The sequence below is a fragment of the Dermacentor andersoni genome, chromosome 5 (assembly GCF_023375885.2).
Source record: "Dermacentor andersoni chromosome 5, qqDerAnde1_hic_scaffold, whole genome shotgun sequence".
Lineage (NCBI taxonomy): Eukaryota > Metazoa > Arthropoda > Arachnida > Ixodida > Ixodidae > Dermacentor > Dermacentor andersoni.
In genome coordinates, this window is record NC_092818.1 from 61,193,691 (window position 1) to 61,216,807 (window position 23,117).

The window sequence follows — 23,117 nt, forward strand, 5'->3', positions numbered from 1 at the left end:
GCACAAGAGAACATTTGTCTCATCAATACGCTGCTGCAAGCATGTTGAGATATGTTTTTTCTGATCATACACTCTTCCCATGCTCCCCTAAGAAAAACATATCAAGTTGTTGTGCTGTTCTTCGATTTTGAAAGTGGAGTTCAAAATTTATCTGAACCTTTCACTACACTTTCTTCAGAGCAGGTGCAGTTATTGTGTTCAATTTGATTGTGTTCTTCCCACTATAATATGCTGGCGAATAGGATTTTGCGACAGGAGCCTCAATTCATAGAACAGCAGCCCTAAGCTACTAAGGCGATTTTAAATGTTAACAGTCTTCATACCTTTGAGTACTTATGTGAACGCTATACCTTTCCAGCTAGTTCTACAAGCTTCGGTAATGTCATAGTGAGGCTTAACTACAATTTCAGAAATTTTTTGCTTGAACTGAACTGTATAGAAAATAACAAAAGAATGAAAGCAGTCTTGCTTGAAGGGTGAAGCACAGGAAGCAATGGCAATCAGCTTTGCACTCGAGCTCCTCAGATAGTGCTACAACACATGGAGGCAGTTGGTGTGACGCAGCACCCTTGGCAACTGCTGCTGTGCAGCAGAAACAGCACCCTGGCAGCTACCAGGCGTCTCGGAACGCTGGCATGATGAGCAGGCGTCGCACCTCACTGGTGATGCTGTGACAGCACAGCCCCGACAGCACGAGTGTCCATGTATTTATTATTGCATTGAAAGAAACAATATTCCAGGAATTTTTTTTTTTTGCCTTTATATGCTGACACGAGTACATTGTTCGTCTTTTCCCGGCGACTGTTCTTCACCACTACCCAGCGTTACAGTGTTATCACTTGGCACATGACATGCCTACATGTACAGAACTTTTCAAAATGTTATATCCAATTCTATAGCGAATGAAACTTGTTTTATCAGATAGCGTGCACAAGGAGAATATTGGTATGCATTCTGGAATGTATGCGAGCACCAGCAGTTACACTGTAATGTACGATGAGTCGTGAATAACTAGCCTACGAACTTGACCTGTAGATTTTGACAACTGATGACTGCTCGACATTATCGCTGTGATATGGGTATCACTTGTTTAAGTGTTAGGTGATAAAGGGCTATATTCGTGACTACCAGTTCTGGTACTGTGTGGTTCTCGACTGTCACAACACATCTGGTGGAGATGTTGGTTATTGATCCCAGGACCTCTCGGTTAGTTTTCGTACTGTGTGGTTCATTCTTCACTGTCACTACAATGTGACATGAAAATAAAGAGCTGAGACGCAAGCTTGTGATGCAGTGCTTCAAACGGATGAAAGAAAGCAGAGACGAAGCAACTCACTTTAAGTCATCTTTCTTTTTTTTTTATTGTAAATCTGCTCGGGCAAATAGACAAAGCATGCAAATTATTTTGGTCTTTAAACAGAGTAAACACAGTATGCAGCAACAACAAAAAAAAAAGGAAAAAAGAAAGGCCAGAGAGGAAGAAACATGTAGGAGGCAATGTACAACAGGGAAATGTGATGAATGAGCACATGTAAATGAGTGAAATCTGTACACTGCAATGTGGTATGCTTGTAGCAGCACCATCTGGTTTTTGTTTACTTCGAGGCGCATGCTCGAGGGGCCATCCTCGTTTTTTACGGGATGAGGCACTACTCTTCCCTTGATCGACAGTTGAAGCAGCAGCAGCAGCAACCACCAAAGCAGTTCTCAACAGCAAGGCTGGCCTCGCTGGCAACTACGACCAGGCAAACCAAGGTTCAAGTGTGAAAAGCCTCGGCCATTAAGGCGTGCGTGGGCAGGTGTTGAAAGCTTTGAACACTCATTGCCACAGGCAGACCCTAAGAGCCCAAGGCAAAAAACACTGCAGTAACTCTCACACGCACTCTCGACAGAACTACAGAGGGGAAAGCCAAAAGCGGCACCCTTTCTCACGATTTCAGGACAAAAGAATCTATTCAGTAAATAAGTCACAATATGCTAGATTACATGCATCCCAAAGCAAGCTGCTCTAGGCATACAAGTCAGAACTCTCCCTTCGCAACGACAAAGCCTCTCGCTGTGGGCTGTCGTCGTTCACTACCATGGTGTACCGTTTCGTGTGCAGGGGAATCACCAGACACCAAAGTACAACAGGTTTACCAGAGGTGAATGAGAATGTGTGCCTTGCTGCATCGTCGGAATGTGGATTGCCCTGCACTAACTAAATGTCTTTTTAACGGCCAAGCACAACTTGCAACTCCTTCCGCACTTCATACATCTCGACATGGATGAGTTCATAAAACAACAGGCCCCTCCGATGCACAGTTTACATACAAACCAAGGGACATATTCTGAAGTGATCACCACTGGGGATACCTTCATGCTTGTGTAACATCACACTGAGTAATGGGCTCCGGAAGGAACACCCACCAGTCACAGTCTTTCAGTGAGGTTCCACTGCCGAGCATGGAGTCGTGCGCTCAAATTTCTGTCGTGTCGGCTGCATTGTGATCGGGGTGGAATGCAACTACGACTGTGTGCCAAGCACCTCAGGTGGTTAAGTTAATGCGAAGCCCTCCACCAGATGGCATCTATGATGCTTGGGCAAGGTCTCCATTTAATATAAATAACAGTGATATCTCCAAAAGTGACCGATTGAGAATATGGCCTCAGACTTGACAAAAATGGAACATAAAGCAGCGGCTGGCAATTGGGAAACACTGTACACGTCCCATACGGAAAACAACACAAAACACCAAGACGAGCCACAAGATGACACAATGGTTGCGTAATCTTCTCACTTGTCCTGTGCTTTCCGAGCTGTTCTTAAGCATGGAACCCATACAACTAGCCCAAGCCAGCACCTTACTCTATAATTTATCTGAGCGTAAAGCAAGGTATGCGAGGAAGTTGTTCACAGGCCTATATATAATAAAGTGCAAACTGGGCCAATTGGATCCCCAAGCAGCTCCACTAGTGAGGCCCTTGTTGGCCGGCGGAAGGCCGAAACTAAGCCGCAGAGATGCCCCTTTTGCTGTGAACTTTACTTTGGGTGTCTGGGAATCCATGGCACTAAACTCCCACTTCTAGTGTACATCACTTATCCGTTCAGTGACAAAGCCTCAAAAAAAAAAAAAGGAAAAGAAAGAAATTAAGAACTCCTATGCAACAAGATGGGACAATTGGAAGAAAAAAACAAGTTAAGCACACTACCAACACAAGGACAAACCTATACGCTCTCACCTAAGATAATGCGTGCCTCTACAGATGTCAATCACAAGACTTACAAAAATCTACAGTATTAAAAATAAAATTTTGCATTTCTAGAGCGACGATTACAATGCATTTTGCTCTGCGAGTGTTCTAGGAGCAGTGCCGAACCAGCCTCCTTTGAAGAAAGTCCTTTCTCAGTCTGGCTATTCACCACCCTCCCTTGTGCTGGGAAGCGGAGTCTGGTGTGTCTCCATGGCCATCCTAGAGCTTTTTGTTTTTTGTTTTTTCTTCTTCCCTTTCGAGCACAATAGTGCGCTGCCCAGCAGAACGCTACTGTCAACAAAAGAACGGAAAAGGCACTTATCATAACCCGGTTTTTCATCTACAAGTGTTTTACCTTTTCGATTTCGTTCGCATCGTTGCGACAATTCCCAACAAGATTTAAAAAAAAGAAAAAGCAAACACAAGAGAGCAAGCCCTCCCCTTGGCTTCTGTTTAGCGACACACATCGAGACACCATTCACAGGGACAGGTAACAGAGAACACCACGTTGCCTGGACACCCCCTTTATAATCACACATATATGCACGCGCACAAAACAAACACCTGCACTATTTTACTATTACGACAGGGCACGGGTTTCACTGCGGGACCCGATCTAAATGAAGGACGCCGGGACTCGTGTAAGCCATTTCTTCCAGAGCTGTCTTAACGACTTACGCAAAACTTGCCTTTGAAGAGCACAAAGAGAGCATCAGTATGCATATCTACAGCCAGGAAATAATTTGTACTTGAGCTGCCGCAACATGGAAGAAACAGGCCGACATCTAACACTTTTTTTTGTCTCTCTCTGCAAGAAGATGGCGACTAATTTGTAGTCCGCAGACCTGTCTGTTCAGCCTGTAATATGTACACTGAAAGCAGAGGGAATTAAAAAAAAAAGGAAAAAGGAAAGAAAGAATGGAATCTCACGCAAAGTGGTTTCCAACTTGTCACTCTAGTATGCTTATCTAAGTGTGTTCCCCTTCCAGAAAAACCACCAAGAACAACACATCCCCTACCACGTCTCTTTAGTCCTTCACTTGATGCTGGACACCATCCTCAGACGTGGCACGTGAAAGGATCCGGTGAGCAAAAGTCTTTCCAGTCACCAGAAGCGGCTGCCTTCTGTCGTGATGCTTGACTCGGGTTCTTTTCCATCCCATCACGAGATGCAACACGACACACTCCAATCATTCATCCAGACCACGCACTCAATCTCTTAAGTAGTGATCGACAAACACTGGCTTGTGTTGCAGTGTTTGAAAACAAGTAAGGACATGCATTCACACACTTTTTCTCTCTCTCTCTCAACTAGCGAAGAAGAGCTGCATAATAAAGTCCAACCACCACAATCACGCTGTCTCCAGTCACAAGAGGGTGCTGCCGGTTGTCTAACACGAGACATAAACACAAATGTGATGGCCACATGTGCACAAAAGGAGAGAAATACGGGGGCCATGGGGGGTAGAACAGCGAAACCAGCAAAATAGGAACTGTGGTTCAACATCCCATTGCACGACCACCACATTTACTAATTCACAGTGTGCCCAATGAGCATACCCGTCGGGCTTCGAGAGACGATGCCATGATCAACAAAAAGAAAAGGGGGGGGGGAAACAAAGTCCATTTGGCACATTCGGAAACAACAGAGGGTTCTTTTCGACAGACTGCTGGATTCAGAGAAAAGTACACAGGGGGCTGCAGACAGTTCAACTGCCAAAGGAAGTTAGTAAAATGAGGTGTGTTCAGTTTTGAGGGAATGACTATAAAGAGAGAGAAAAAACAATTGAAGAAAAATGCCTGCACAGTGCATTAGAGCCCAGCTGCATAAGCACTGCATAAGTGAGCGACAACAATATTGTCTATCGAAATGTTCAGATCACTGACTCTCCTCCCATTTAAAGAGCAATGCACGCTATGGCAAGAAGTAGATTAAATTACTTCTGAGCAAACAACTAAATCGATTTTGCAGCTTATCATAGATATTGCCAATTAAAAAATTAACCTTGAGTGTTCATCTATCAATAAGTCAACTACCAAGCCTTAATGCATGGAACCATGGTAATTTTTCTGATAAATATATTGTTCAATCATCACTGACAAAAACCTCTGGTTGCTCGCTCGCTTCATTTTGCACCAATGGGACTTCCTTACTTTAGGTGACTAAAATGCAACTAATCTTCCATGCAACATTAGTTGCAAAGAGCCTGCACCAAATTGATGTTTCCCAGATTACGACAAATGGCACAAGGTGCCATGCGACATTCTGGTTCTGCCTCCCAACCAAAACGCATCCACCATTTTTTAGGCTGGATTTACTTCCTGATCCACATGAACCTCCAAATTAGGAGATCCAGGAAGTACCCAGATCAGCCATACTACATTCCCACCTCTCATTACAAGTTGTCGCACCAGCCACAGAACAATGCAGCCTTGAAGGTCACCATCATTTCTGCCTGTTGAGCAGATGCTTGATCTTTCACAATACTCGGCAAAAGAGTCGCTAATAGCTGCAACAAAGTATGCTACACTTCAGGCTCGTTATGTTCTGCCTTATTCCCTCCTGCTAAGTGTTTGCCTCCGCATCGCACTAATATGCAACTCCTAGACTTCGCTTATGGTAGGCCTTCTCGCAGGTGACTTGGGGCTCACAAAATGTTGATCAACGAATGAATTATCGCGAGATAACAATAAAAAAATCTGGGGACACCTAAGCACACCTTATAAGTTGCGAATGCAAAAGCATTAATGTCCAATTGAACGCCCCTGAGCGGTTGTTTGAATTAAGAACTTCTCGCGGGCAAGTGAACGCGTTGAGATACTTGGCGTGTTTTGATTTGGCCTCACCGAGGAGCAGTAGAGCTTGCGTGAACAAGGGGCGCGTGGATAACACAGGCTTCCGAGAGCAAGCGAGGGTGACGTGGCATGGTGACGGCGATGTCCTCTCCCCTCGTGCAACACCTGGTGCGCTACCGCAGCTGTTCCCTTTCGGCTGCTCTGCTCCGTCGAGGTGCACTTGCGAGGTGGGGTGTCGCAGCCAAGGGGAGGTTACCTGCCGTTTCGCTCCTACAGACGACAAATGCTGACTTTTTAGCTCAACAAGCCATTTGACGCTTCTGCATTAAAGAAAAAAAAAAAAAAAGCAGCCAGCCCAATAAAAGCGACTGCAAGGTGCATGTTACCTAAAACGGTACTAACCGACAACATTAACATACACACACCTCTACTTCCTGTACTTGCACAGCAGCTATACATCTTCCTTTTGTAGGCAACACAAGCCTCATTTGCCACACGTTTCGTTACTAATTTCAATCATCAATAACTCGCCCGCTAAAATGACGAAGATGCACTATGGCAACAACTCTTCTCATACCACTGGACTTTGTGACCATTGTAAGTTAATGCCTTTAGAAAATGCAAGTTAGACCAGTGGTGTCCAACATCCCTACCCTAATTGGGCCTTGGCCAAGCAGTCCTGCGAGAAAAGCATTGAAATGATGCTAGGAGCAATGCAAGAACTTGAGAGATATCTCATGCTGCATTCACAATGCATTTAACCTAAAGGTTTCTTGTTCCTTTTTACCCCCTTTAAGCCACACCGCAGCCAATTTCTCAAACTGAGATTGTGGCTTAACACTCCAACGGCCTGTAGCGGCTAACGACCTAGTTCATTCTAGCGCCGCTTTTGTCATGGCCTCACGAGCTGCTTAGGTGCTTCCTGCAGCTGAGCTCGGGCGTCTGTTTCAGCAGTATACATATTTTTTAAATTTTCGACCATCTTTTGCTGATGTTTTAAGTAGCACACACATTGACTCCACCATAAAACTAAAAAGTACAGGTAGTTTGTACACACAGGAATGTTGGCAGTGATGGGCAAGTATGTCCTTTCTTTGTGTGTCTGTGTTTATCTTTCTTTTTTTTTTTAATTCCTTTGTACCCCCAAAAAATGAATTCCTTTCCTTGAATGTCTGTCCCAGAAGTGGGGTCCTGTTAATAATTACAAGTCCAGTTCACTGGGGATGTTCAATTAGAACTGTCAAAGGACCTCACATTTTCACACAGAACATCCAACTACATATACCTGGATGCTCTTGTAAAAGCTGCCTGCACCATATGACAAACAACTCAATTGCAACACCTGTGCATTTTACAGCGTTACACTTATATATATATATATATATTCTTCTTATTAATTATGAACCAGAGTGAGCAAGTGATCCCTATGTCCACAGACATCGGTGACATCAGCATTCTGCCTCCATCTGGTGCCGTCGACAGACGAAATGCACCTCGACGCCTTCTGGTGCCTCTGGTGCCGTCTTCTGGTGACATGCACCAATTCAGCCTCCAAGCCGCACCGAGAATCATTTTGCCAATGGGGCTTACAAACCGCCGTACGAAACCAACGCCATCTCTGAAGGCAGCGATGATACAAACGCTAAAAGACCGATTGAAAACTGATGGGTGAAGGAGAAGAGAGGAAGACGGAACACAAGAGGAGAGAGAAACGGAATCCAAAAACAAATAGGAAAACTGCGATCAAGTTTGTCGCTACCCGTAGACGCAGGTTTTTCCTGGCTCACTCACGTTTTGAAGAAGACGAAGAACGAACCAAGAGAAACCTAGATTTTTTGTTTTCAAATGTGTGCCTGCGCTGGGAGAAAAGCAAACCAACTAACTTGAGCAGCTGTTTTGTCTTGCCTCCGAACGATGCCTGCCGTGTTGAAATAGAGTTGGCACTGCAGTCTTTAAAAACACAAAATTAAATACATGTACAGTATCGTAACAGAAAAACAGCACCAAGAATGACGAAACAAGCATAATTGAGGTACATGTCAATGAAAAATATCCCTCCAACACAAACAAACAAAGTAAGATAAACAACACAATCTAGTTTCTACTGGGATCACGTCCTGACACAGCTGTCAAAAAATGAGAAAAAAAAATCTATAATATATGTATATAAAAAGCATACTTTTCCTTTGTCTAAACAAAGTTGTCATGATTTAAAAAGCTTATGCAATGCAATGTATTAATGAAAATGCATGATTTTATATCAACTTATATATAACATACGAGGAGGAGCAACACTTGTACTTTTTTAAAGGTCATTGATGCCACGGACATGTACACACCAGTCACACACACACATACACTCGGATTATTTTGCTCGAAATTTTTCCTAATCGCTGTCTTGGCCCAAGAGAATTAACAGAGGCGCCCTTGACTGCACATGGTTAGTCGTTAAATTAAAAAAGAAAAAAAAGTGGGTGGGAGTGTGGAGGGGGGGGGGGGAGTGTTTGGCTACACGCTTGTGCAACACACTTTTTTTTCTTGATTTGTGGAAACACGATTCATTGAGCCTCTCGTTGGCTACTAAAACTGCACTTTGCTGAAGCTGCCGCAATCCAGCTTGGGACAATGCCCGCCGGCGTAGCTCGGCCGAAAGTGGCCCAACAAAAGCAACGTCCTGACAAAGGTGTAATTGAAGCAATGCTTATGCTTACAAAGTACACAGACTGTACGTCAGGATCAGCGTCTATGCCAGCCTAGTATTACAGTCATCATTGTATATGTTTTAGCAGGTACGGGCAAGCCTTTAGTGAACCATGGCAGTACACTTGCTGCAGTGAAATGCCTCGCCGCAAGATTTTTTTTTTTCCCCACAATCGTTCCATTTGCCGAAACGTTAAGCTTTGAGTAGGTCCTCGCTGGGGGCCGTTCTTTCCCTTAGTATTTACACAGTCCGAGCCACACGCTGAGTTGTATTCCTAACCGGCCTATTGTAAAAGAGTTTTCGGCAGCAGTGTTTGCTGGTGTCTCGAGGGGGGTTTGCAGCACAACTGTGAGCCATGATGTGCGTGACACTGGAACACGTGTGGGGGGAGGGGGAGTTCTGCTGGCTGTTTATCAGGTTGCACCTACTGATAGTCGCGTTAATGAGACTGGTGCAAAGGGCTCTAACAGATAACCCACTGGCTTCTCTGCAATCAAGATTTGCACAAAGGAAGCTTCTTCTCAGTGGATTTTGTTCAGTACAGGTGGACCTCAACCTAACAATGTTGCATTTGGATCGAAATTCACTTTGTTATATCCAACATTCATTATTAAAGAATGATGCCAACAAATCCACTAAAGAACGAAAAAAAAAAAGATACAATGTGCAACAGTATTCCAGAAATGTGCAAGCAATTTCCACATAAAACAATGACAAGCCACCGCTGTTCAGCAAACCAAGCCAAGCTAAGCCAAGTGAAGCTCTTGTCTACTCTTCATTAATGGCAGCAGCGACCAAATAAATATTTTCCGCACTGAATGACTCAAACGCACAGAGAAGCGCATTTAAAACATTGTTTTGCGAACGTTTCGAACTTTTGGTGCTGGTTCGCATAGTACCTCTAGTCCCATGCAAAAAAAGTTTTCTTTCGTTATAACCAATACCACGTTGGAAGCAAGATTTTCAGTATAGCAGTTGAATAATAAATGAAGAACAACTAAATTTCACATTTACTTCATTAAATTTGATAATTCCTTTGAGGTTTGACTGCAGTATCATGTTTGGCTGCTGCACTTGCCCGAGTTTCTTCGTTCAGATTAAATGTGAACGTGGTGACAAGGAAGCAAGAAAAGTAATTAAGTAACTGCGCCTGTAAAATTCGGGATGAGACACGGTGTGCACCTCGTTTCGCTGTAATGGGGACAGGCAATGCACACTTCTGGAGTTATTCTGATAGAAGCAACAGGCATGTTCTGCACCAGGGCAGGGTACCAAACAAAATGCACCCCGAAACACCGCCTCTTAACAAATTTCGAGTGCAAATGAAGCAGCGTTCTAGCTGGGAAGCCAGCTTACACTTGGCTTCCTCGCGCGGACTTCGGAACAGAAAAAAGCCCCAAGAACAAAGACTGCCCCAGAGGCCCGCTACTACGCATGGCCGATTCCAGCCTCAACTGTATTATAAAACCATGGGCAGTGCTATTACTAACTCACTTTAGTAATTTCACACAATGTGTTTTACAGTTTTATAATAGGTGTACTGCTGAACATGGAGCTGCCCTCATTCCTAACGAGTCGTGCCGGAAGGTAATGAAGCTTGAGCTCAATAGTGACACTTTCCCTACAAGCTCATCTACAGACAGTTTTAGTACAGCACAGAAGAGCACTGGATTCACTTGTACTTGCAAGGAATGCAATGGAAAGAACTTGACGCATCACACAGCATCAGTTTGAATTTAGTGTTGTGGCCTTTGAGTGGTTCACACAGCTTGTCTGATAACATGGGGGCAGTAAGGGGGCCAACCATGTCACATTCCAAGTTTAATTTATCATTGCTACCAATTATTCTTTACAATGGCAATTAATGCTATTAAGTTTGCTTTTACTTGGTCTTACCTTGTTGCAGGGCCAGCATATTAACAAATCATTTGCAACCCGTTTCTGAAACAAGTTGTTTGTTTCAATGCGGTTAGCTTTAGACATTTCTCATAACTGCACGAAAAAAACGAGGATGCAAGAAACACGCATTACACCACGAGCGCAGTCTAAAGAAACGTCTAAAGCTATGAACCAACTAGCCTGCCAGAACGTACTACTAAATGCGGTTAGGCCTGATCAAACGTAACCACTGGAGCTGCAGTTAGAGCTTTTGACTTTCGTCTACCAGATTGCGCGACAATATTTAGTATTGAATGATGCTGAATGCTACAATAAAAGTGTCCAATATCGGCCACTTCAATATTGAAAGTTTGCCAGCAATGCCTGCAGTGCAAGCAAGTACCTCTGCCTTTTGAAAATGAATTGGCTGAAAGCTGCTATAAAAAAAATGTTTTGGAACTGTAAAATCAACACGATCATCTTTCTCGTGCACGATCCACTGCTGCAAAGTGCTTTAATGCAGGCACTAACACAGCTCCGCAATCACCACGCCGTACTCAGAAATGATTGCTTTCCTGCGATTCTACACCCAGTTGGTGCCTTCTTGTGTCATCATTGACATCTCCCCAATTCTGCTGGTACAGCGACTTCGTCGGGCCTCACTGTTAGCTCAAAAAATGCTGCCAGAACACTGCACTAAACAAACCGCCATTGAATGATCAATCTCATCCATGAGCCAATGCATGAGAATCAGTGGCAGCAACTTAGCAAGAAAGTTGCTAAATTTACCGAGTTTCTAGTCGTTTTAACGACAACTTTGCCCTTTTGGAGTGACACTAAGGCCGAGATGATTTGACAACCTGGTTCTCAGTAACGAAGAATTCCGCTACGCTCAAAGGTAAACAAAGGCTCAACTTCACACTTTCGGAAAACTTTTCTGCAAAAAAATATAGATGAAATACTTGACAATTCCTAATAAATACTGCAATGTCACACGGACATAATTTGGCGCCATGGTATTTGGCCACGAAACACGAATTTCGAAGCTTTGTCTTCGTTTTCTTCAGAAATAATCTACATTTTCCTGCATAAAAAAAAAAAAAGGATGCAAGCAGAGTTATCAAAGAACAGCACAACCAATTCAAACTGATGCAGCGTTTTGCTTCACTGTCTCTCAAAAGCAAAAGTCTTTCGATCACCAAGTTTCTGTCACCATACATTGTCGTACAGCTTCAAAAAGAAAACCCCATCAGGTGCCAGAAACTATGTTACCTAATGCAATCACTTCAAAACACAGTCCAGGGGCCACGTTTGCTAGCTCAGGCATGTCTGTATACGCCACGTATACAATATACATATGTTGGGAAAAAAATAGAGAATACGTGACAGGCTTTGCACTACACTCTGGCACGACAGCTGCGAATTCTCACCTATGGAGCATGAACACCAGCTGTGAAGCTAACCTACAAGCCTTTAGCATATTCCAGACCGAAAGACTAGTCCGAATGCCTCGATTTATGGACTGAAGCATCGCTAGGTTGTGCTCTTGAGTAGCTGAATGTGTTGCTTTAACAATTACTCTTTAGAGAAAAAAAGAAAGAAAACTGCAACTCAGTACTGCCTGAGCCCCCTCCACTCCTATACCTTCTTTTTTTAAAGACCCTGTTTACAGCTTCTCTACAGAAAAGCAAGCAGTCAAGAGGTATTTGTACAGTTGCGTGTCCAGAGCAAAAACAACAACAACAAAAAAAGAAAGCTTCACTACGTAAATAGAAGCCACCTAGGGCGAAGTTTCTCTTTCATCCCGCAAAGAGGCAGCAAAGAGTGTTCGGTGCTGGTCTCCAACAAAGGGAGCTTAAATATACATCTGCTTCTGCGAATCTTCTGAAATACATAGATGTATATATATATATATATGTATATATATAATATATATCTCTCCCGTTCTAAAACACCGACAAACAAAGAACAGAACAAGCGAGAGAGATTTTGGAGGAGCCTCTCATTTGCTTGACGCAGTGAGGCCCATCCCTGTTTGAACGACATTTCCTCAACCAAGCAATAGAGTGAGACAGCAGCCCCAGAGTCACTGCTGTCATTGTGGAGGGCCTGTTTTGTTATGCCTCAGTTTTCGTGAGTTTTCGTTTTAGTGATTTTCTTTTTTTGTGTGTGTGTGTTTTCTGTTGATCCAACATGCTCACACTGCCTGCTTGACTAGATGTTAAGACACCCGTGGAATTTTTTTTTTTCTTTTTTACAACTGCCCACACACCCACACAGGCACACTTGTATGCAGACACACACCCACACATGCAAGCACCCCCGCAAGCATACACGCACACACACGTACACGCACGCACACAGAAAGGCATTGCTCATCCAGAAGACCAGCAGCGTGGGCCGGTCATGTCGTGGCTGTCCGTTGAAACACTAGTTTCTTGATTGCGTGGCCAATTGCAGTCAAATCTGAGCACTGTCTGTTGGCAAGCCAAGCCAGCCTCCCACGGCCTCCAAGAAAGCAGACGACAACACTGTCTTCTCTCTCTCCCAGCGGCAGCGAAGGAGAGAGAGGAAGGCTCGTCGGCAGCCGAGGGCACCTTAGATGCTGGACTCCTTCGGTGACAAAAGCCCGGCCGTCTCTAAGGCGCTCTTGATGTTCAGTGGCACGTAAAAGTCATCCATGCCCTTGTTGTCCCCAGGTGGCAGAAGCGACAGGACATCTGAAACGTCGTAAGAAAAGCCTTTGCACACAATGAGAATGGACAAGGACATCCCTATCCACTGTCGTGGCAATGAAAGCTCGGAAATGAGAACTGGGAAATTCCACAAAAGAGTGAAACAGGTCGTATATCACACATTTTTGATTGTCCAATTCGTGGCACTTATCATACCAAAGCAAAACTATGGCTATGAGAGCCACCATAATGGAGGACTAGGGGTTCATCTTGACCCCCTAGGATTTGTTATTCTGTATTTAAACCAAGTACCCACAAACGTTTATACATTTCACTACCCTCACAATGTGGCCGCCACAGCCAAGAACTGAGCCCGCATTGCTATCTTCACACAGTGTCAGGAACATTTTTGGCTGTCTACATTGACGCATCCACTGCCGAAGGACACCAAATCTCACGAAGCTGATAGTGTCGCCAGAAGTGACTGCTGGAGAATAATGCCTGGGAACAAAACAAAAAGTGCGGCCCCGCAGCTGATGGCCATTATGGGACGTATTTTTCACCAAAGTCCACTCCATATTTCGTATTGTGATGTGCAGTTTTGTCTCGTAGGCTCACAAAAGCTTTGCTCACGCCAATTCTTAAACTGTGTGAAATCTGCATAATTTTTTTTTTCTACTTCGAGGGCTACCATTTCGCTACAGCGATGTCTGTTGTTCGCTTTTCTGCTTGTCTCGTGTTTTGCTGTGGGCTGCAATTCCAGATGTATGGTGGGTTTTAAGTGCAAGGTTGTGGAGTACGCGGTGGAACGTGGGAATCGCGCTGCTAGCAGGCATTTAAGTCTTGACGAGTAAGCATGTGTTAATGATGGAAGCAGCACAACAAGCTGCTTGATACAAATCAGATGCGTCGTTCCTCTCGGAAGCTGAAACACACAAATCTGTTCCTGTCTGCAAACACAAATCTGTGACTGTTTGCAAGCACTGAACGTGTATGTTTGCTGCAAAGTTAACTAATGCATTTTTAAGTCAGTATTGTCTTGCTTTTAAATTTTTGCTCTCTTGAAGAAGCACCCATAAAATTTACCCTGCATGTTACAAGCACCCCCCCAACCCTGTTTCAGTATTTTTGTAAAAAGAAAAGCGTGTTCATTACACAAGAAAAATACCATATGTCAATTTGCAAACGTGCCTTTCTCTAAAAGTTTATTTTGAAAATGCCCGCTGATTTACTTTTTCAAAAACTCGCAAGTAACTCATTTTAAAAGCTTGAAAAAGAATTTTTTTAAATGTTGCAACCTTCCTTTTTCTCTTTTCTGGGAATGCTACAAATGATCAGACTGTTTTTAGCATGCATCCCTGAAGTACAGCAAAAAGTATTTCCTGCAAAGCAAAATGTGTCCAGCCCTTCTAACCTTTCTTTAGGTGCCAAGATCGAGACAAACAAGTTTTATTCTAAATATAATTGACTTGAAGCTTACTCAGGCCTTGTATTAGTGACTAACAATGTTGATATCATGTTCATTTATTAGAGGGGTGCAACGTAGTAGCGTGGACCAACGGACCTGTGGGAGTGGGCGGAACCGTCTTGTAGAGACACGAGATCCTCTCTTCCACGCAGTAAGCCGACAGCCGGGCCTCTGCGTCGTGGTCCCAGCACTCCTCTATCGTGTCGATGATCACCGCCAAGCCCTGGAATTGAGAACAGCGAAGAACATGGCAGTTGAATGATGAATGGAAAACTAGCCCCAACAGCAAACGCTGTCGAATGTTGACCCTTAGGCTCTCTCTCTCGCAAGGTCATGCCAATGACCTCACAGAATAACAGGATTATAGAGGACAAAGTGATTATATATATAGAGGGATTCATCATCATCATCATCATCATCAGCCTAGTTACGCCCACTGCAGGGCAAAGGCCTCTCCCATACTTCTCCAACTACCCCGGTCATGTACTAATTGTGGCCATGTTGTCCCTGCAAACGTCTTAATGTCATCTGCCCACCTAACTCTCTGCCGCCCCCTGCTACGCTTCCCTTCTCTTGGAATCCAGTCCGTAGCTCTTAGTGACCATCGGTTATCTTCCCTCCTCATTACATGTCCGGCCCATGCCCATTTCTTTTTCTTGATTTCAACTAAGATGTCGTTTACCCGCGTTTGTTGCCTCACCCAATCTGCTCTTTTCTTATCCCTTAACGTTACACCCATCATTCTTCTTTCCATAGCTCGTTGCGTCGTTCTCAATTTCAGCAGAACCCTTTTCGTAAGCCTCCAGGTTTCTGCCCCATATGTGAGTACTGGTAACACACAGCTGTTGTACACTTTCCTTTTGAGGGATAGTGGCAACCTACTGTTCATGATTTGAGAATGCCTGCCAAACGCACCCCAACCCATTCTTATTCTTCTGGTTATTTCAGTCTCATGATCCGGATCCGTGGTCACTACCTGCCCTAAGTAGATGTATTCCCTTACCACTTCCAGTGTTTCGCTACCTATCGTAAACTGCTGTTCTCTTCCGAGACTGTTAAACAGTACTTTAGTTTTCTGCAGATTAATTTTCAGACCCACCCTTCTGCTTTGCCTCTCCAGGTCAGTGAGCATGCATTGCAATTGGTCTCCTGAGTTACTAAGCAAGGCAATATCATCAGCGAATCGCAAGTTGCTAAGGTATTCTCCATCGACTTTTATCCCCAATTCTTCCCACTCCAGGCCTCTGAATACATCCTGTAAACATGCTGTGAATAGCAGTGGAGATATCGTATCTCCCTGTCTGACGCCTTTCTTTATAGGGATTTTGTTGCTTTCTTTGTGGAGGACTACGGTGGCTGTGGAGCCGCTATAGATATCTTCCAGTATTTTTACATATGGCTCATCTACACCCTGATTCCGTAATGCCTCCATGACTGCTGAGGTTTCGACTGAATCAAACGCTTTCTCGTAATCAATGAAAGCTATATATAAGGGTTGGTTATATTCTGCACATTTCTCTATCACTTGATTGATAGTGTGAATATGGTCTATTGTTGAGTAGCCTTTACGGAATCCTGCCTGGTCCTTTGGCTGACAGAAGTCTAAGGTGTTCCTGATTCTATTTGCGATTACCTTAGTAAATACTTTGTAGGCAACGGACAGTAAGCTGATCGGTCTATAATTTTTCAAGTCTTTGGCGTCCCCTTTCTTATGGATTAGGATTATGTTAGCGTTCTTCCAAGATTCCGGTACGCTCGAGGTTATGAGGCATTGCGTATACAGGGTGGCCAGTTTCTCTAGAACAATCTGACCACCATCCTTCAACAAATCTGCTGTTACCTGATCCTCCCCAGCTGCCTTCCCCTTTTGCATAGCTCCTAAGGCTTTCTTTACTTCTTCTGGCGTTACCTGTGGGATTTCGAATTCCTCTAGGCTATTCTCTCTTCCACTATCGTCGTGGGTGCCACTGGTACTGTATAAATCTCTATAGAACTCCTCAGCCACTTGAACTATCTCGTCCATATTAGTAACGATATTGCCGGCTTTGTCTCTTAACGCACACATCTGATTCTTGCCTATTCCTAGTTTCTTCTTCACTGTTTTTAGGCTTCCTCCGTTCCTGAGAGCCTGTTCAATTCTATCCATATTATAGTTCCTGATGTCCGCTGTCTTACGCTTGTTGATTAACTTAGAAAGTTCTGCCAGTTCTATTCTAGCTGTAGGATTAGAGGCTTTCATACATTGGCGTTTCTTGATCAGATCTTTCGTCTCCTGCGATAGCTTACTGGTTTCCTGTCTAACGGCGTTACCACCGACTTCTATTGCGCACTCCTTAATGATGCCCATGAGATTGTCGTTCATTGCTTCCACACTAAGGTCCTCTTCTTGAGTTAAAGCCGAATACCTGTTCTGTAGTTTGATCCGGAATTCCTCTAGTTTCCCTCTTACCGCTAACTCATTGATTGGCTTCTTGTGTACCAGTTTCTTTCGTTCCCTCCTCAAGTCTAGGCTAATTCGAGTTCTTACCATCCTGTGGTCACTGCAGCGTACCTTGCCGAGCACGTCTACATCTTGAATGATGCCAGGGTTCGCGCAGAGTATGAAGTCGATTTCATTTCTAGTCTCACCATTCGGGCTCCTCCACGTCCACTTTCGGCTAACCCGCTTGCGGAAAAAGGTATTCATTATACGCATATTATTCTGTTCTGCAAACTCTACTAATAATTCTCCTCTGCTATTCCTAGAGCCTATGCCATATTCCCCCACTGACTTGTCTCCAGGGAGTCAACCTCTGTTCTGCAAACTCTACTAATAATTCTCCTCTGCTATTCCTAGAGCCTATGCCATATTCCCCCACTGACTTGTCTCCAGGGAGTCAACCTGGTCTCACAGGGAGTCAACCTCGGCATAGCGGTAGGGTTAATCACAAAGGTTAACATAATCGTTCACATCTCAAGAAGCTTTTTATATAGAAAGATGATATTTGCCGGAATATTGTGCCTGTCCTTTGCATTGAAAATGTATATTCTCAAAACTTTTAGGGTTTTTGTCAGTGTGAAGCAACAATGATGTTATTACATAACTTTTTCTTTTTTTCTAGAAAATTATTTAGCTATATTTTTTTCTAAAGTTCTTTAAAATAAACATGTTTGCAACTATAGTGGGGTATAACTTTAGAAAATAGGAGAGGCCCCGCCCAGATGACCGAAGTGTGACAGCCGATTGCCTCCGTGACTAAAATAGTCCCTGTCAAAAAACCGTGCTTTTAAAACGCGTAATTCTGGGTATAAACAAAGACTTTCGTATTTTTGATGACTGGTTCGGTAGAGCTCTCGCGATTTGAATGCTACAGCACGTCGGATCACGCGAGAGAAAAATAACCCTGTGCCTTCTACAACGGTGCACGTCCTCTGCATTTTAGCTTCATTGCAAGAGACAAAAGAAGAAAGAGCAGCTCTGCATGGCTTTTGGGTTGGCTTACACGTACACGAAACATTTACTACTCGTTTTCCGAGCTTAAAACGAATCAGTCCCCATTTAACGAGTACTTAGAAACACCACGGAACAAACATGCGGGATGTTTGTTTGTAGTGGTGTGACGCCGCGAAATCCTGTTTTCAGACGAAGCAGAACGCAGCGTCAGCGATGCTCGTTGCAATCTTTCGTTGCTGGATCACAGCTCAGAATAAATGCACGCAACACGGATGGTGCATCGTAAGCTCGCGATAATATTTCCGGCTTGGTAGACCACCACGAACAGTTTGGGAATTCCCTCTGACGAGGAGCAGACGCACACGACTGACACGATTCAGCCCAGTTCAAAGTCTTTTCCATCTTCTCCATCGGCGGGGTCACCGTCCGTCCGGCTCATGACGTCAGTCTAGAGTGCACGTTCCATTAATAGAGGCTCGTGTGTATCTGCCTTGGAGGAGTAAACGCCCCTTTTTTCGAAAGTTGTGCCCCCCTATAGTAAAGTCGGAAATAAAATTTCCTGTCATTCAGTTTGCTACTATAGACTTTAGTATCAAGCATGCCCTGCGATAGGAAAAAAAAGTATTTGCTAGACTACCCAAGAACTGCTGCTTTTCCCGCTGGGCAGGAAATAGTTAAAGGCTGTTAGCAAAAGATGACGGTTGCCAGCTCTGCAGCTTTGTCAAGCTTGCTTCGATAGTATGTACTACGTATTTATGAACACTTTAGCCAAAGTGAAATTTAATTGCAGTTAGCCTTTACGTTAACTGTATTAGTTAAGCTACACTTCTGGAATAGTAAAAGAGCCACTTTTACTATGGCTGTAGACTTTGTATGATGCCAGGAACATATAAAAATTAATGAATCGTGGTGAAGCCATGATTAATTTCCAGCAGCAGTTTGTTGTGACACCATAAATTTTGACAGCCTCTGCTTGGACATAGTTAAGTGCGCATCGCTAAACAAAAACTAAATGAGTCAAAAGCTCAACTTGGCAAGTTTCAAGAACATTTTCAGCACGAAAACTGCCCGAATACTCGAAAAACTTCGAAATTCTCAACGCATCGCACTGATGTACACGCACTGAAGTTTCAGCACAAAATTCAAGAAACATAAGTCCTACCCCAATTTTTTCCTAGTAATTGACGCCTTTCAGCCAAATGGGTGAAAATTAGTGCTTCTCTTTATTGTAAGCAGGAATTCCTTGAGCACATTTATGGGCAAACATAGCAATTGAAGTGTAACTTTGGCAGAGCAAGTAGACTACTGTACAATCACCAGAAAATTTGCATATTAGAATTTGTGCGGAGGTCTAATCCCGCAGAAAATACTGGGTAAGCGTAAATTTTTTTCACAAGCGGGGAAAAAGCAATGCTTGAAAGGAAAATAAATAATAAAATAAAACAAATCAATAAAGGCGGGTAAGTTCGTTACAAGCCTACCAGGAGTAGCTGAGAGTCACACCCCACAGGGCTACATTTTTTTCTAATTGAGATGTGCTAATGAAACGCCCTCAAACACGTTTTTTGCAGGATCAAGCTCGAATTATCAGGGGAAAATATCAAACAGAGAGAAGTGAGCGACACGGGCAGCATCCTGTACAGCTTGGAAAGAGAACTCAGCAACATTGTTGTGGAGAATAAGCAACAGCAGCAACTGATTAGTGATAACCAGAGCGATAAGCGACAAGCTACAAAGAGGTTGACTGTTGTTTGTCTCTTTGTGGCTGATAACATGCGGGCATATATTCAAAATTAACTTCCGAGCTTAAGCGCATAACAGATAACAACACAAAGACAAGTGAATCAGGTTTCCAAGCACACACTTCAACTATTGTGCCCTTAAATGAATACTCAATAATTTGCACACGCGATAAACTACTTGGTAAGCGCACTACTAAAGAAATACGCAGAGTTCCTCAAGCAGCTTTTGGTGAAGCAAGATGGGCAATTTCCCTCAATGGCTGAAGGGAGTGTTCTTGTTCCCACAATGTTTGATACAATTCTGCTTAATAATAAACTTTTGTTTGCCCTCGCTCCTGATTACAATTTATGTTACACAATTTAACAGTTAAAGTATGGCTTAATCACTTCTTTGCTCACTGCTGCCTCACACCCAACTGAATAATCACCTAAACTATTCCCGCTTTTGAATTTGGTGACGAGCCTTCACTGCTCAACTACCAATGACTCGGATTGCTGGAACTATCTTTCGCTTGTTATTTATCTGCGTGCGCAAAGTTTTATTTTTTTCGCTTTAATGTCACCTAAACAATATTTTCTTAATATTTCTTGAAGTAAGTCACTCTGTAAAACCTAAATCTGCAAAATAAATAAATAATAATAATTTAAAGAAATGACCCCCCCGGGGGGGAACACATTTTTTGCAAACAACTCAACCCCAAAGTCTTAAACAAAGGCTGCGCATATCATCTGCCCCGTAACTGGTACCTGGTGTTTCCTCCAGTGGTCACGGATGCGTGGCCGCACCTTCTTGTGCACCACGGCTTCCTGCATGTCCTCCAGGGACGGGTGCTGGCCCACCTCTTCCTCAAAGGGGAGCATGTACTCCTCCACTGGACCTGCAAGGGTCACACGCACACATTTTGTCCACACTTCTGTTTCACTATGAAGTTTGGCCACACTAGGACAACAGTTCTCAAGCCGGGTAGGTAGGTGAGTACTCCAGGGTAACCTCAAGGAACCGGAGAAATGTTTCGTTTATTGAACAGGAGATTCGCTTGCCGAGGTCCAATTCGTAGCGTTTTCATAAATAGGTAACTATCAGGAAAGGAATGTAGCCACTAGTTTTCGTTAAATAAAATTTAAAATTACAGGGCAGCTCTGCGACAGTTACTGTATTTGCACGATTCTACCACGCTGCCGATTGTAACGCGCAATTATTTTACCACCCAAATATCCCAAAATATAACTTGGTGCCTGTGACGAAACCTGAGTCGAGGTGCAACATGTCGAAATGATCTTAAGGAACATGCAGAAGCACACAGACACGCACACAGCTGAATCTTAGCGGACAGTCGCTATCGAAGCCTGACGACACTTCCTTTTCGCTGTCTGCCGACCACAGAAAGTCATCTTCAGATTTATGTAACGCATTACAAATTCCTTTGCTGCTGCCAATTGCAGATGCATGTCTCGGGAATGCCTAACACGCGACCCTGCCCGGTTACCCTGTTATTCTTCCAGAATGATCACCTTACGCTTGAAGGGTGCCTGGTAATCAAGAAAGTCTTTTTTTCCCCCCACCTTGTCACTAGACTACGTTCACAAAAGGTGATAGAGCAGAAGCGCTATGACAGGCGTACAGCAAACTGGAAAATGGTGACCACAAACCAAGGTGTAAAGCAATGACATCGGTTCGATAGCAGTGTGGCTAGTATTGTTTTTGATTTTGAGTAGAAATAGTTACGATTGTAACGCACACGTGAATTTGACTGCACTTCTTATTAAGAAAAAAATGCACGTTAGAATCGTGCAAATACTGTATCCATACAATTTATCTTGCACTTTCTACTCACCATGCATTAAAATATGCGTCATAGCTAGCTTGCTTGACTGTTCGGCAGCAGTTTCTTTTTATGGATGGCTCTGTTCACACAAAACAGGCTCACTAAGCAGTATTTTATTGATGGAATTTATTTATTGATTGCTCGGTTGACTTGTAGAGCGCCAGAACAACAAGGGGGACATTGTAGTTTGAAAAACTTAGAATTAATTTTTGGCCACCTTGGGCCCTCTGGCGCACGCGTTGACAAAAAAGAAGTATCTGGTCAATATCTGACACATCAAAATGCAACTGCAGCAGTGGCTGGAAATTTAACCCTTGACCTTGTGCTTAGCAGAACGCCATGTCTTCAAGGTGGTATTCAGAAGGAGGAAAAATGTTTCGCTTCACAGCAGTAAGTGTGCATCACGTGACATAAAAAAAAAAAAAAAAAGTCACATCTTTATGGGGTCAAAGCGGTGTAGTAGACATTTCTTAAGAATGGGACACTTTTTATTGCGCCGATACAAAACACCCCCACTTGGCAGGGTGGAGAGTGGGGTCTTGTCGATTAGTCTAGCAACCTTCACGCTGCGCTTAACAACGGCATCAAAATCCCCACTGCTTTCCTGGGTGTCTGGTGGTCTTGTTCGCTTTGCAGTGATTGTTTTTCACAGACATGTCGCATCTCAGCGATGAATCCGCTTATGTTTTTCACCTCACCTGTGGAGGAATTCCCGTGTCCTTGGGACAGCGTAACCATACCCCCACGTGTGCTTCATATAGAGGCTGTAGGCCGCTGGAACTGTCTGCCAACATTGACATCCCTCAATCTCTGCACAGTTCATGTGAATGGTAAGAAGCACAAAACACCGCAATGGCTCATGAAGCCATGCTCCCATCTGCGTTGAGGACCCCCCAGTGAAAATACCATGTCATAAGGGACCTTGACGACTGAGCTCATCGTGAATGACTCATTGTTTTTTTTTATTATTATTATTGTGACGAGCTGACTTGGCCATGGATAGTTCACAACTTGTTGAATGGCCTGTTGTGTTCTGAGGAAACAGATTTTATTTTATTTTTTTACAATGTAGATGACTGTAAATACTTTATCATCATTGCTTTCATTTAATTAGACATTCCACACAATTTGCAGTCCTACTTCAGTGTTGTAACCATGTTATTAAAGTAGTATTACGTAAAATAACTTCAGCTGTATTTGTAGTAAACTATCATTTTACAGCACAAAAACGGATAGTGTAATCATGATAGAAGGCTTGGTAAGCCAGAAAAGATACAAAAATGAAATACGATGGCAATGCTGCCTTGAAGTTGCCATACCAGGTCGCCCTGACGTTGCGGTATCGGTAAAGATAAAGATCCAAA

At 43.6% G+C, this 23,117-nt stretch overlaps 1 protein-coding gene across 4 annotated transcripts in view; it reads right to left on the reverse strand.

The window, feature by feature from the left end:
- Nucleotides 1-1,332: 1,332 nt before the first annotated feature.
- The window catches only part of put (activin A receptor type 2 punt), a 49,947-nt gene continuing 28,162 nt past the window's right edge, over nucleotides 1,333-23,117 (reverse strand). For all 4 annotated transcript variants that reach the window (XM_050177976.3, XM_050177975.3, XM_055070748.2 and 1 more), the window contains exons 8-10: nucleotides 20,675-20,805; nucleotides 14,849-14,975; nucleotides 1,333-13,329 (exon numbers count right to left, since the gene is read on the reverse strand). In XM_050177976.3, the coding sequence (XP_050033933.1) occupies nucleotides 13,208-13,329; nucleotides 14,849-14,975; nucleotides 20,675-20,805 (380 nt within the window). In that variant the 3' untranslated portion in view covers nucleotides 1,333-13,207. The remainder of the gene's footprint in view (nucleotides 13,330-14,848; nucleotides 14,976-20,674; nucleotides 20,806-23,117) is intronic.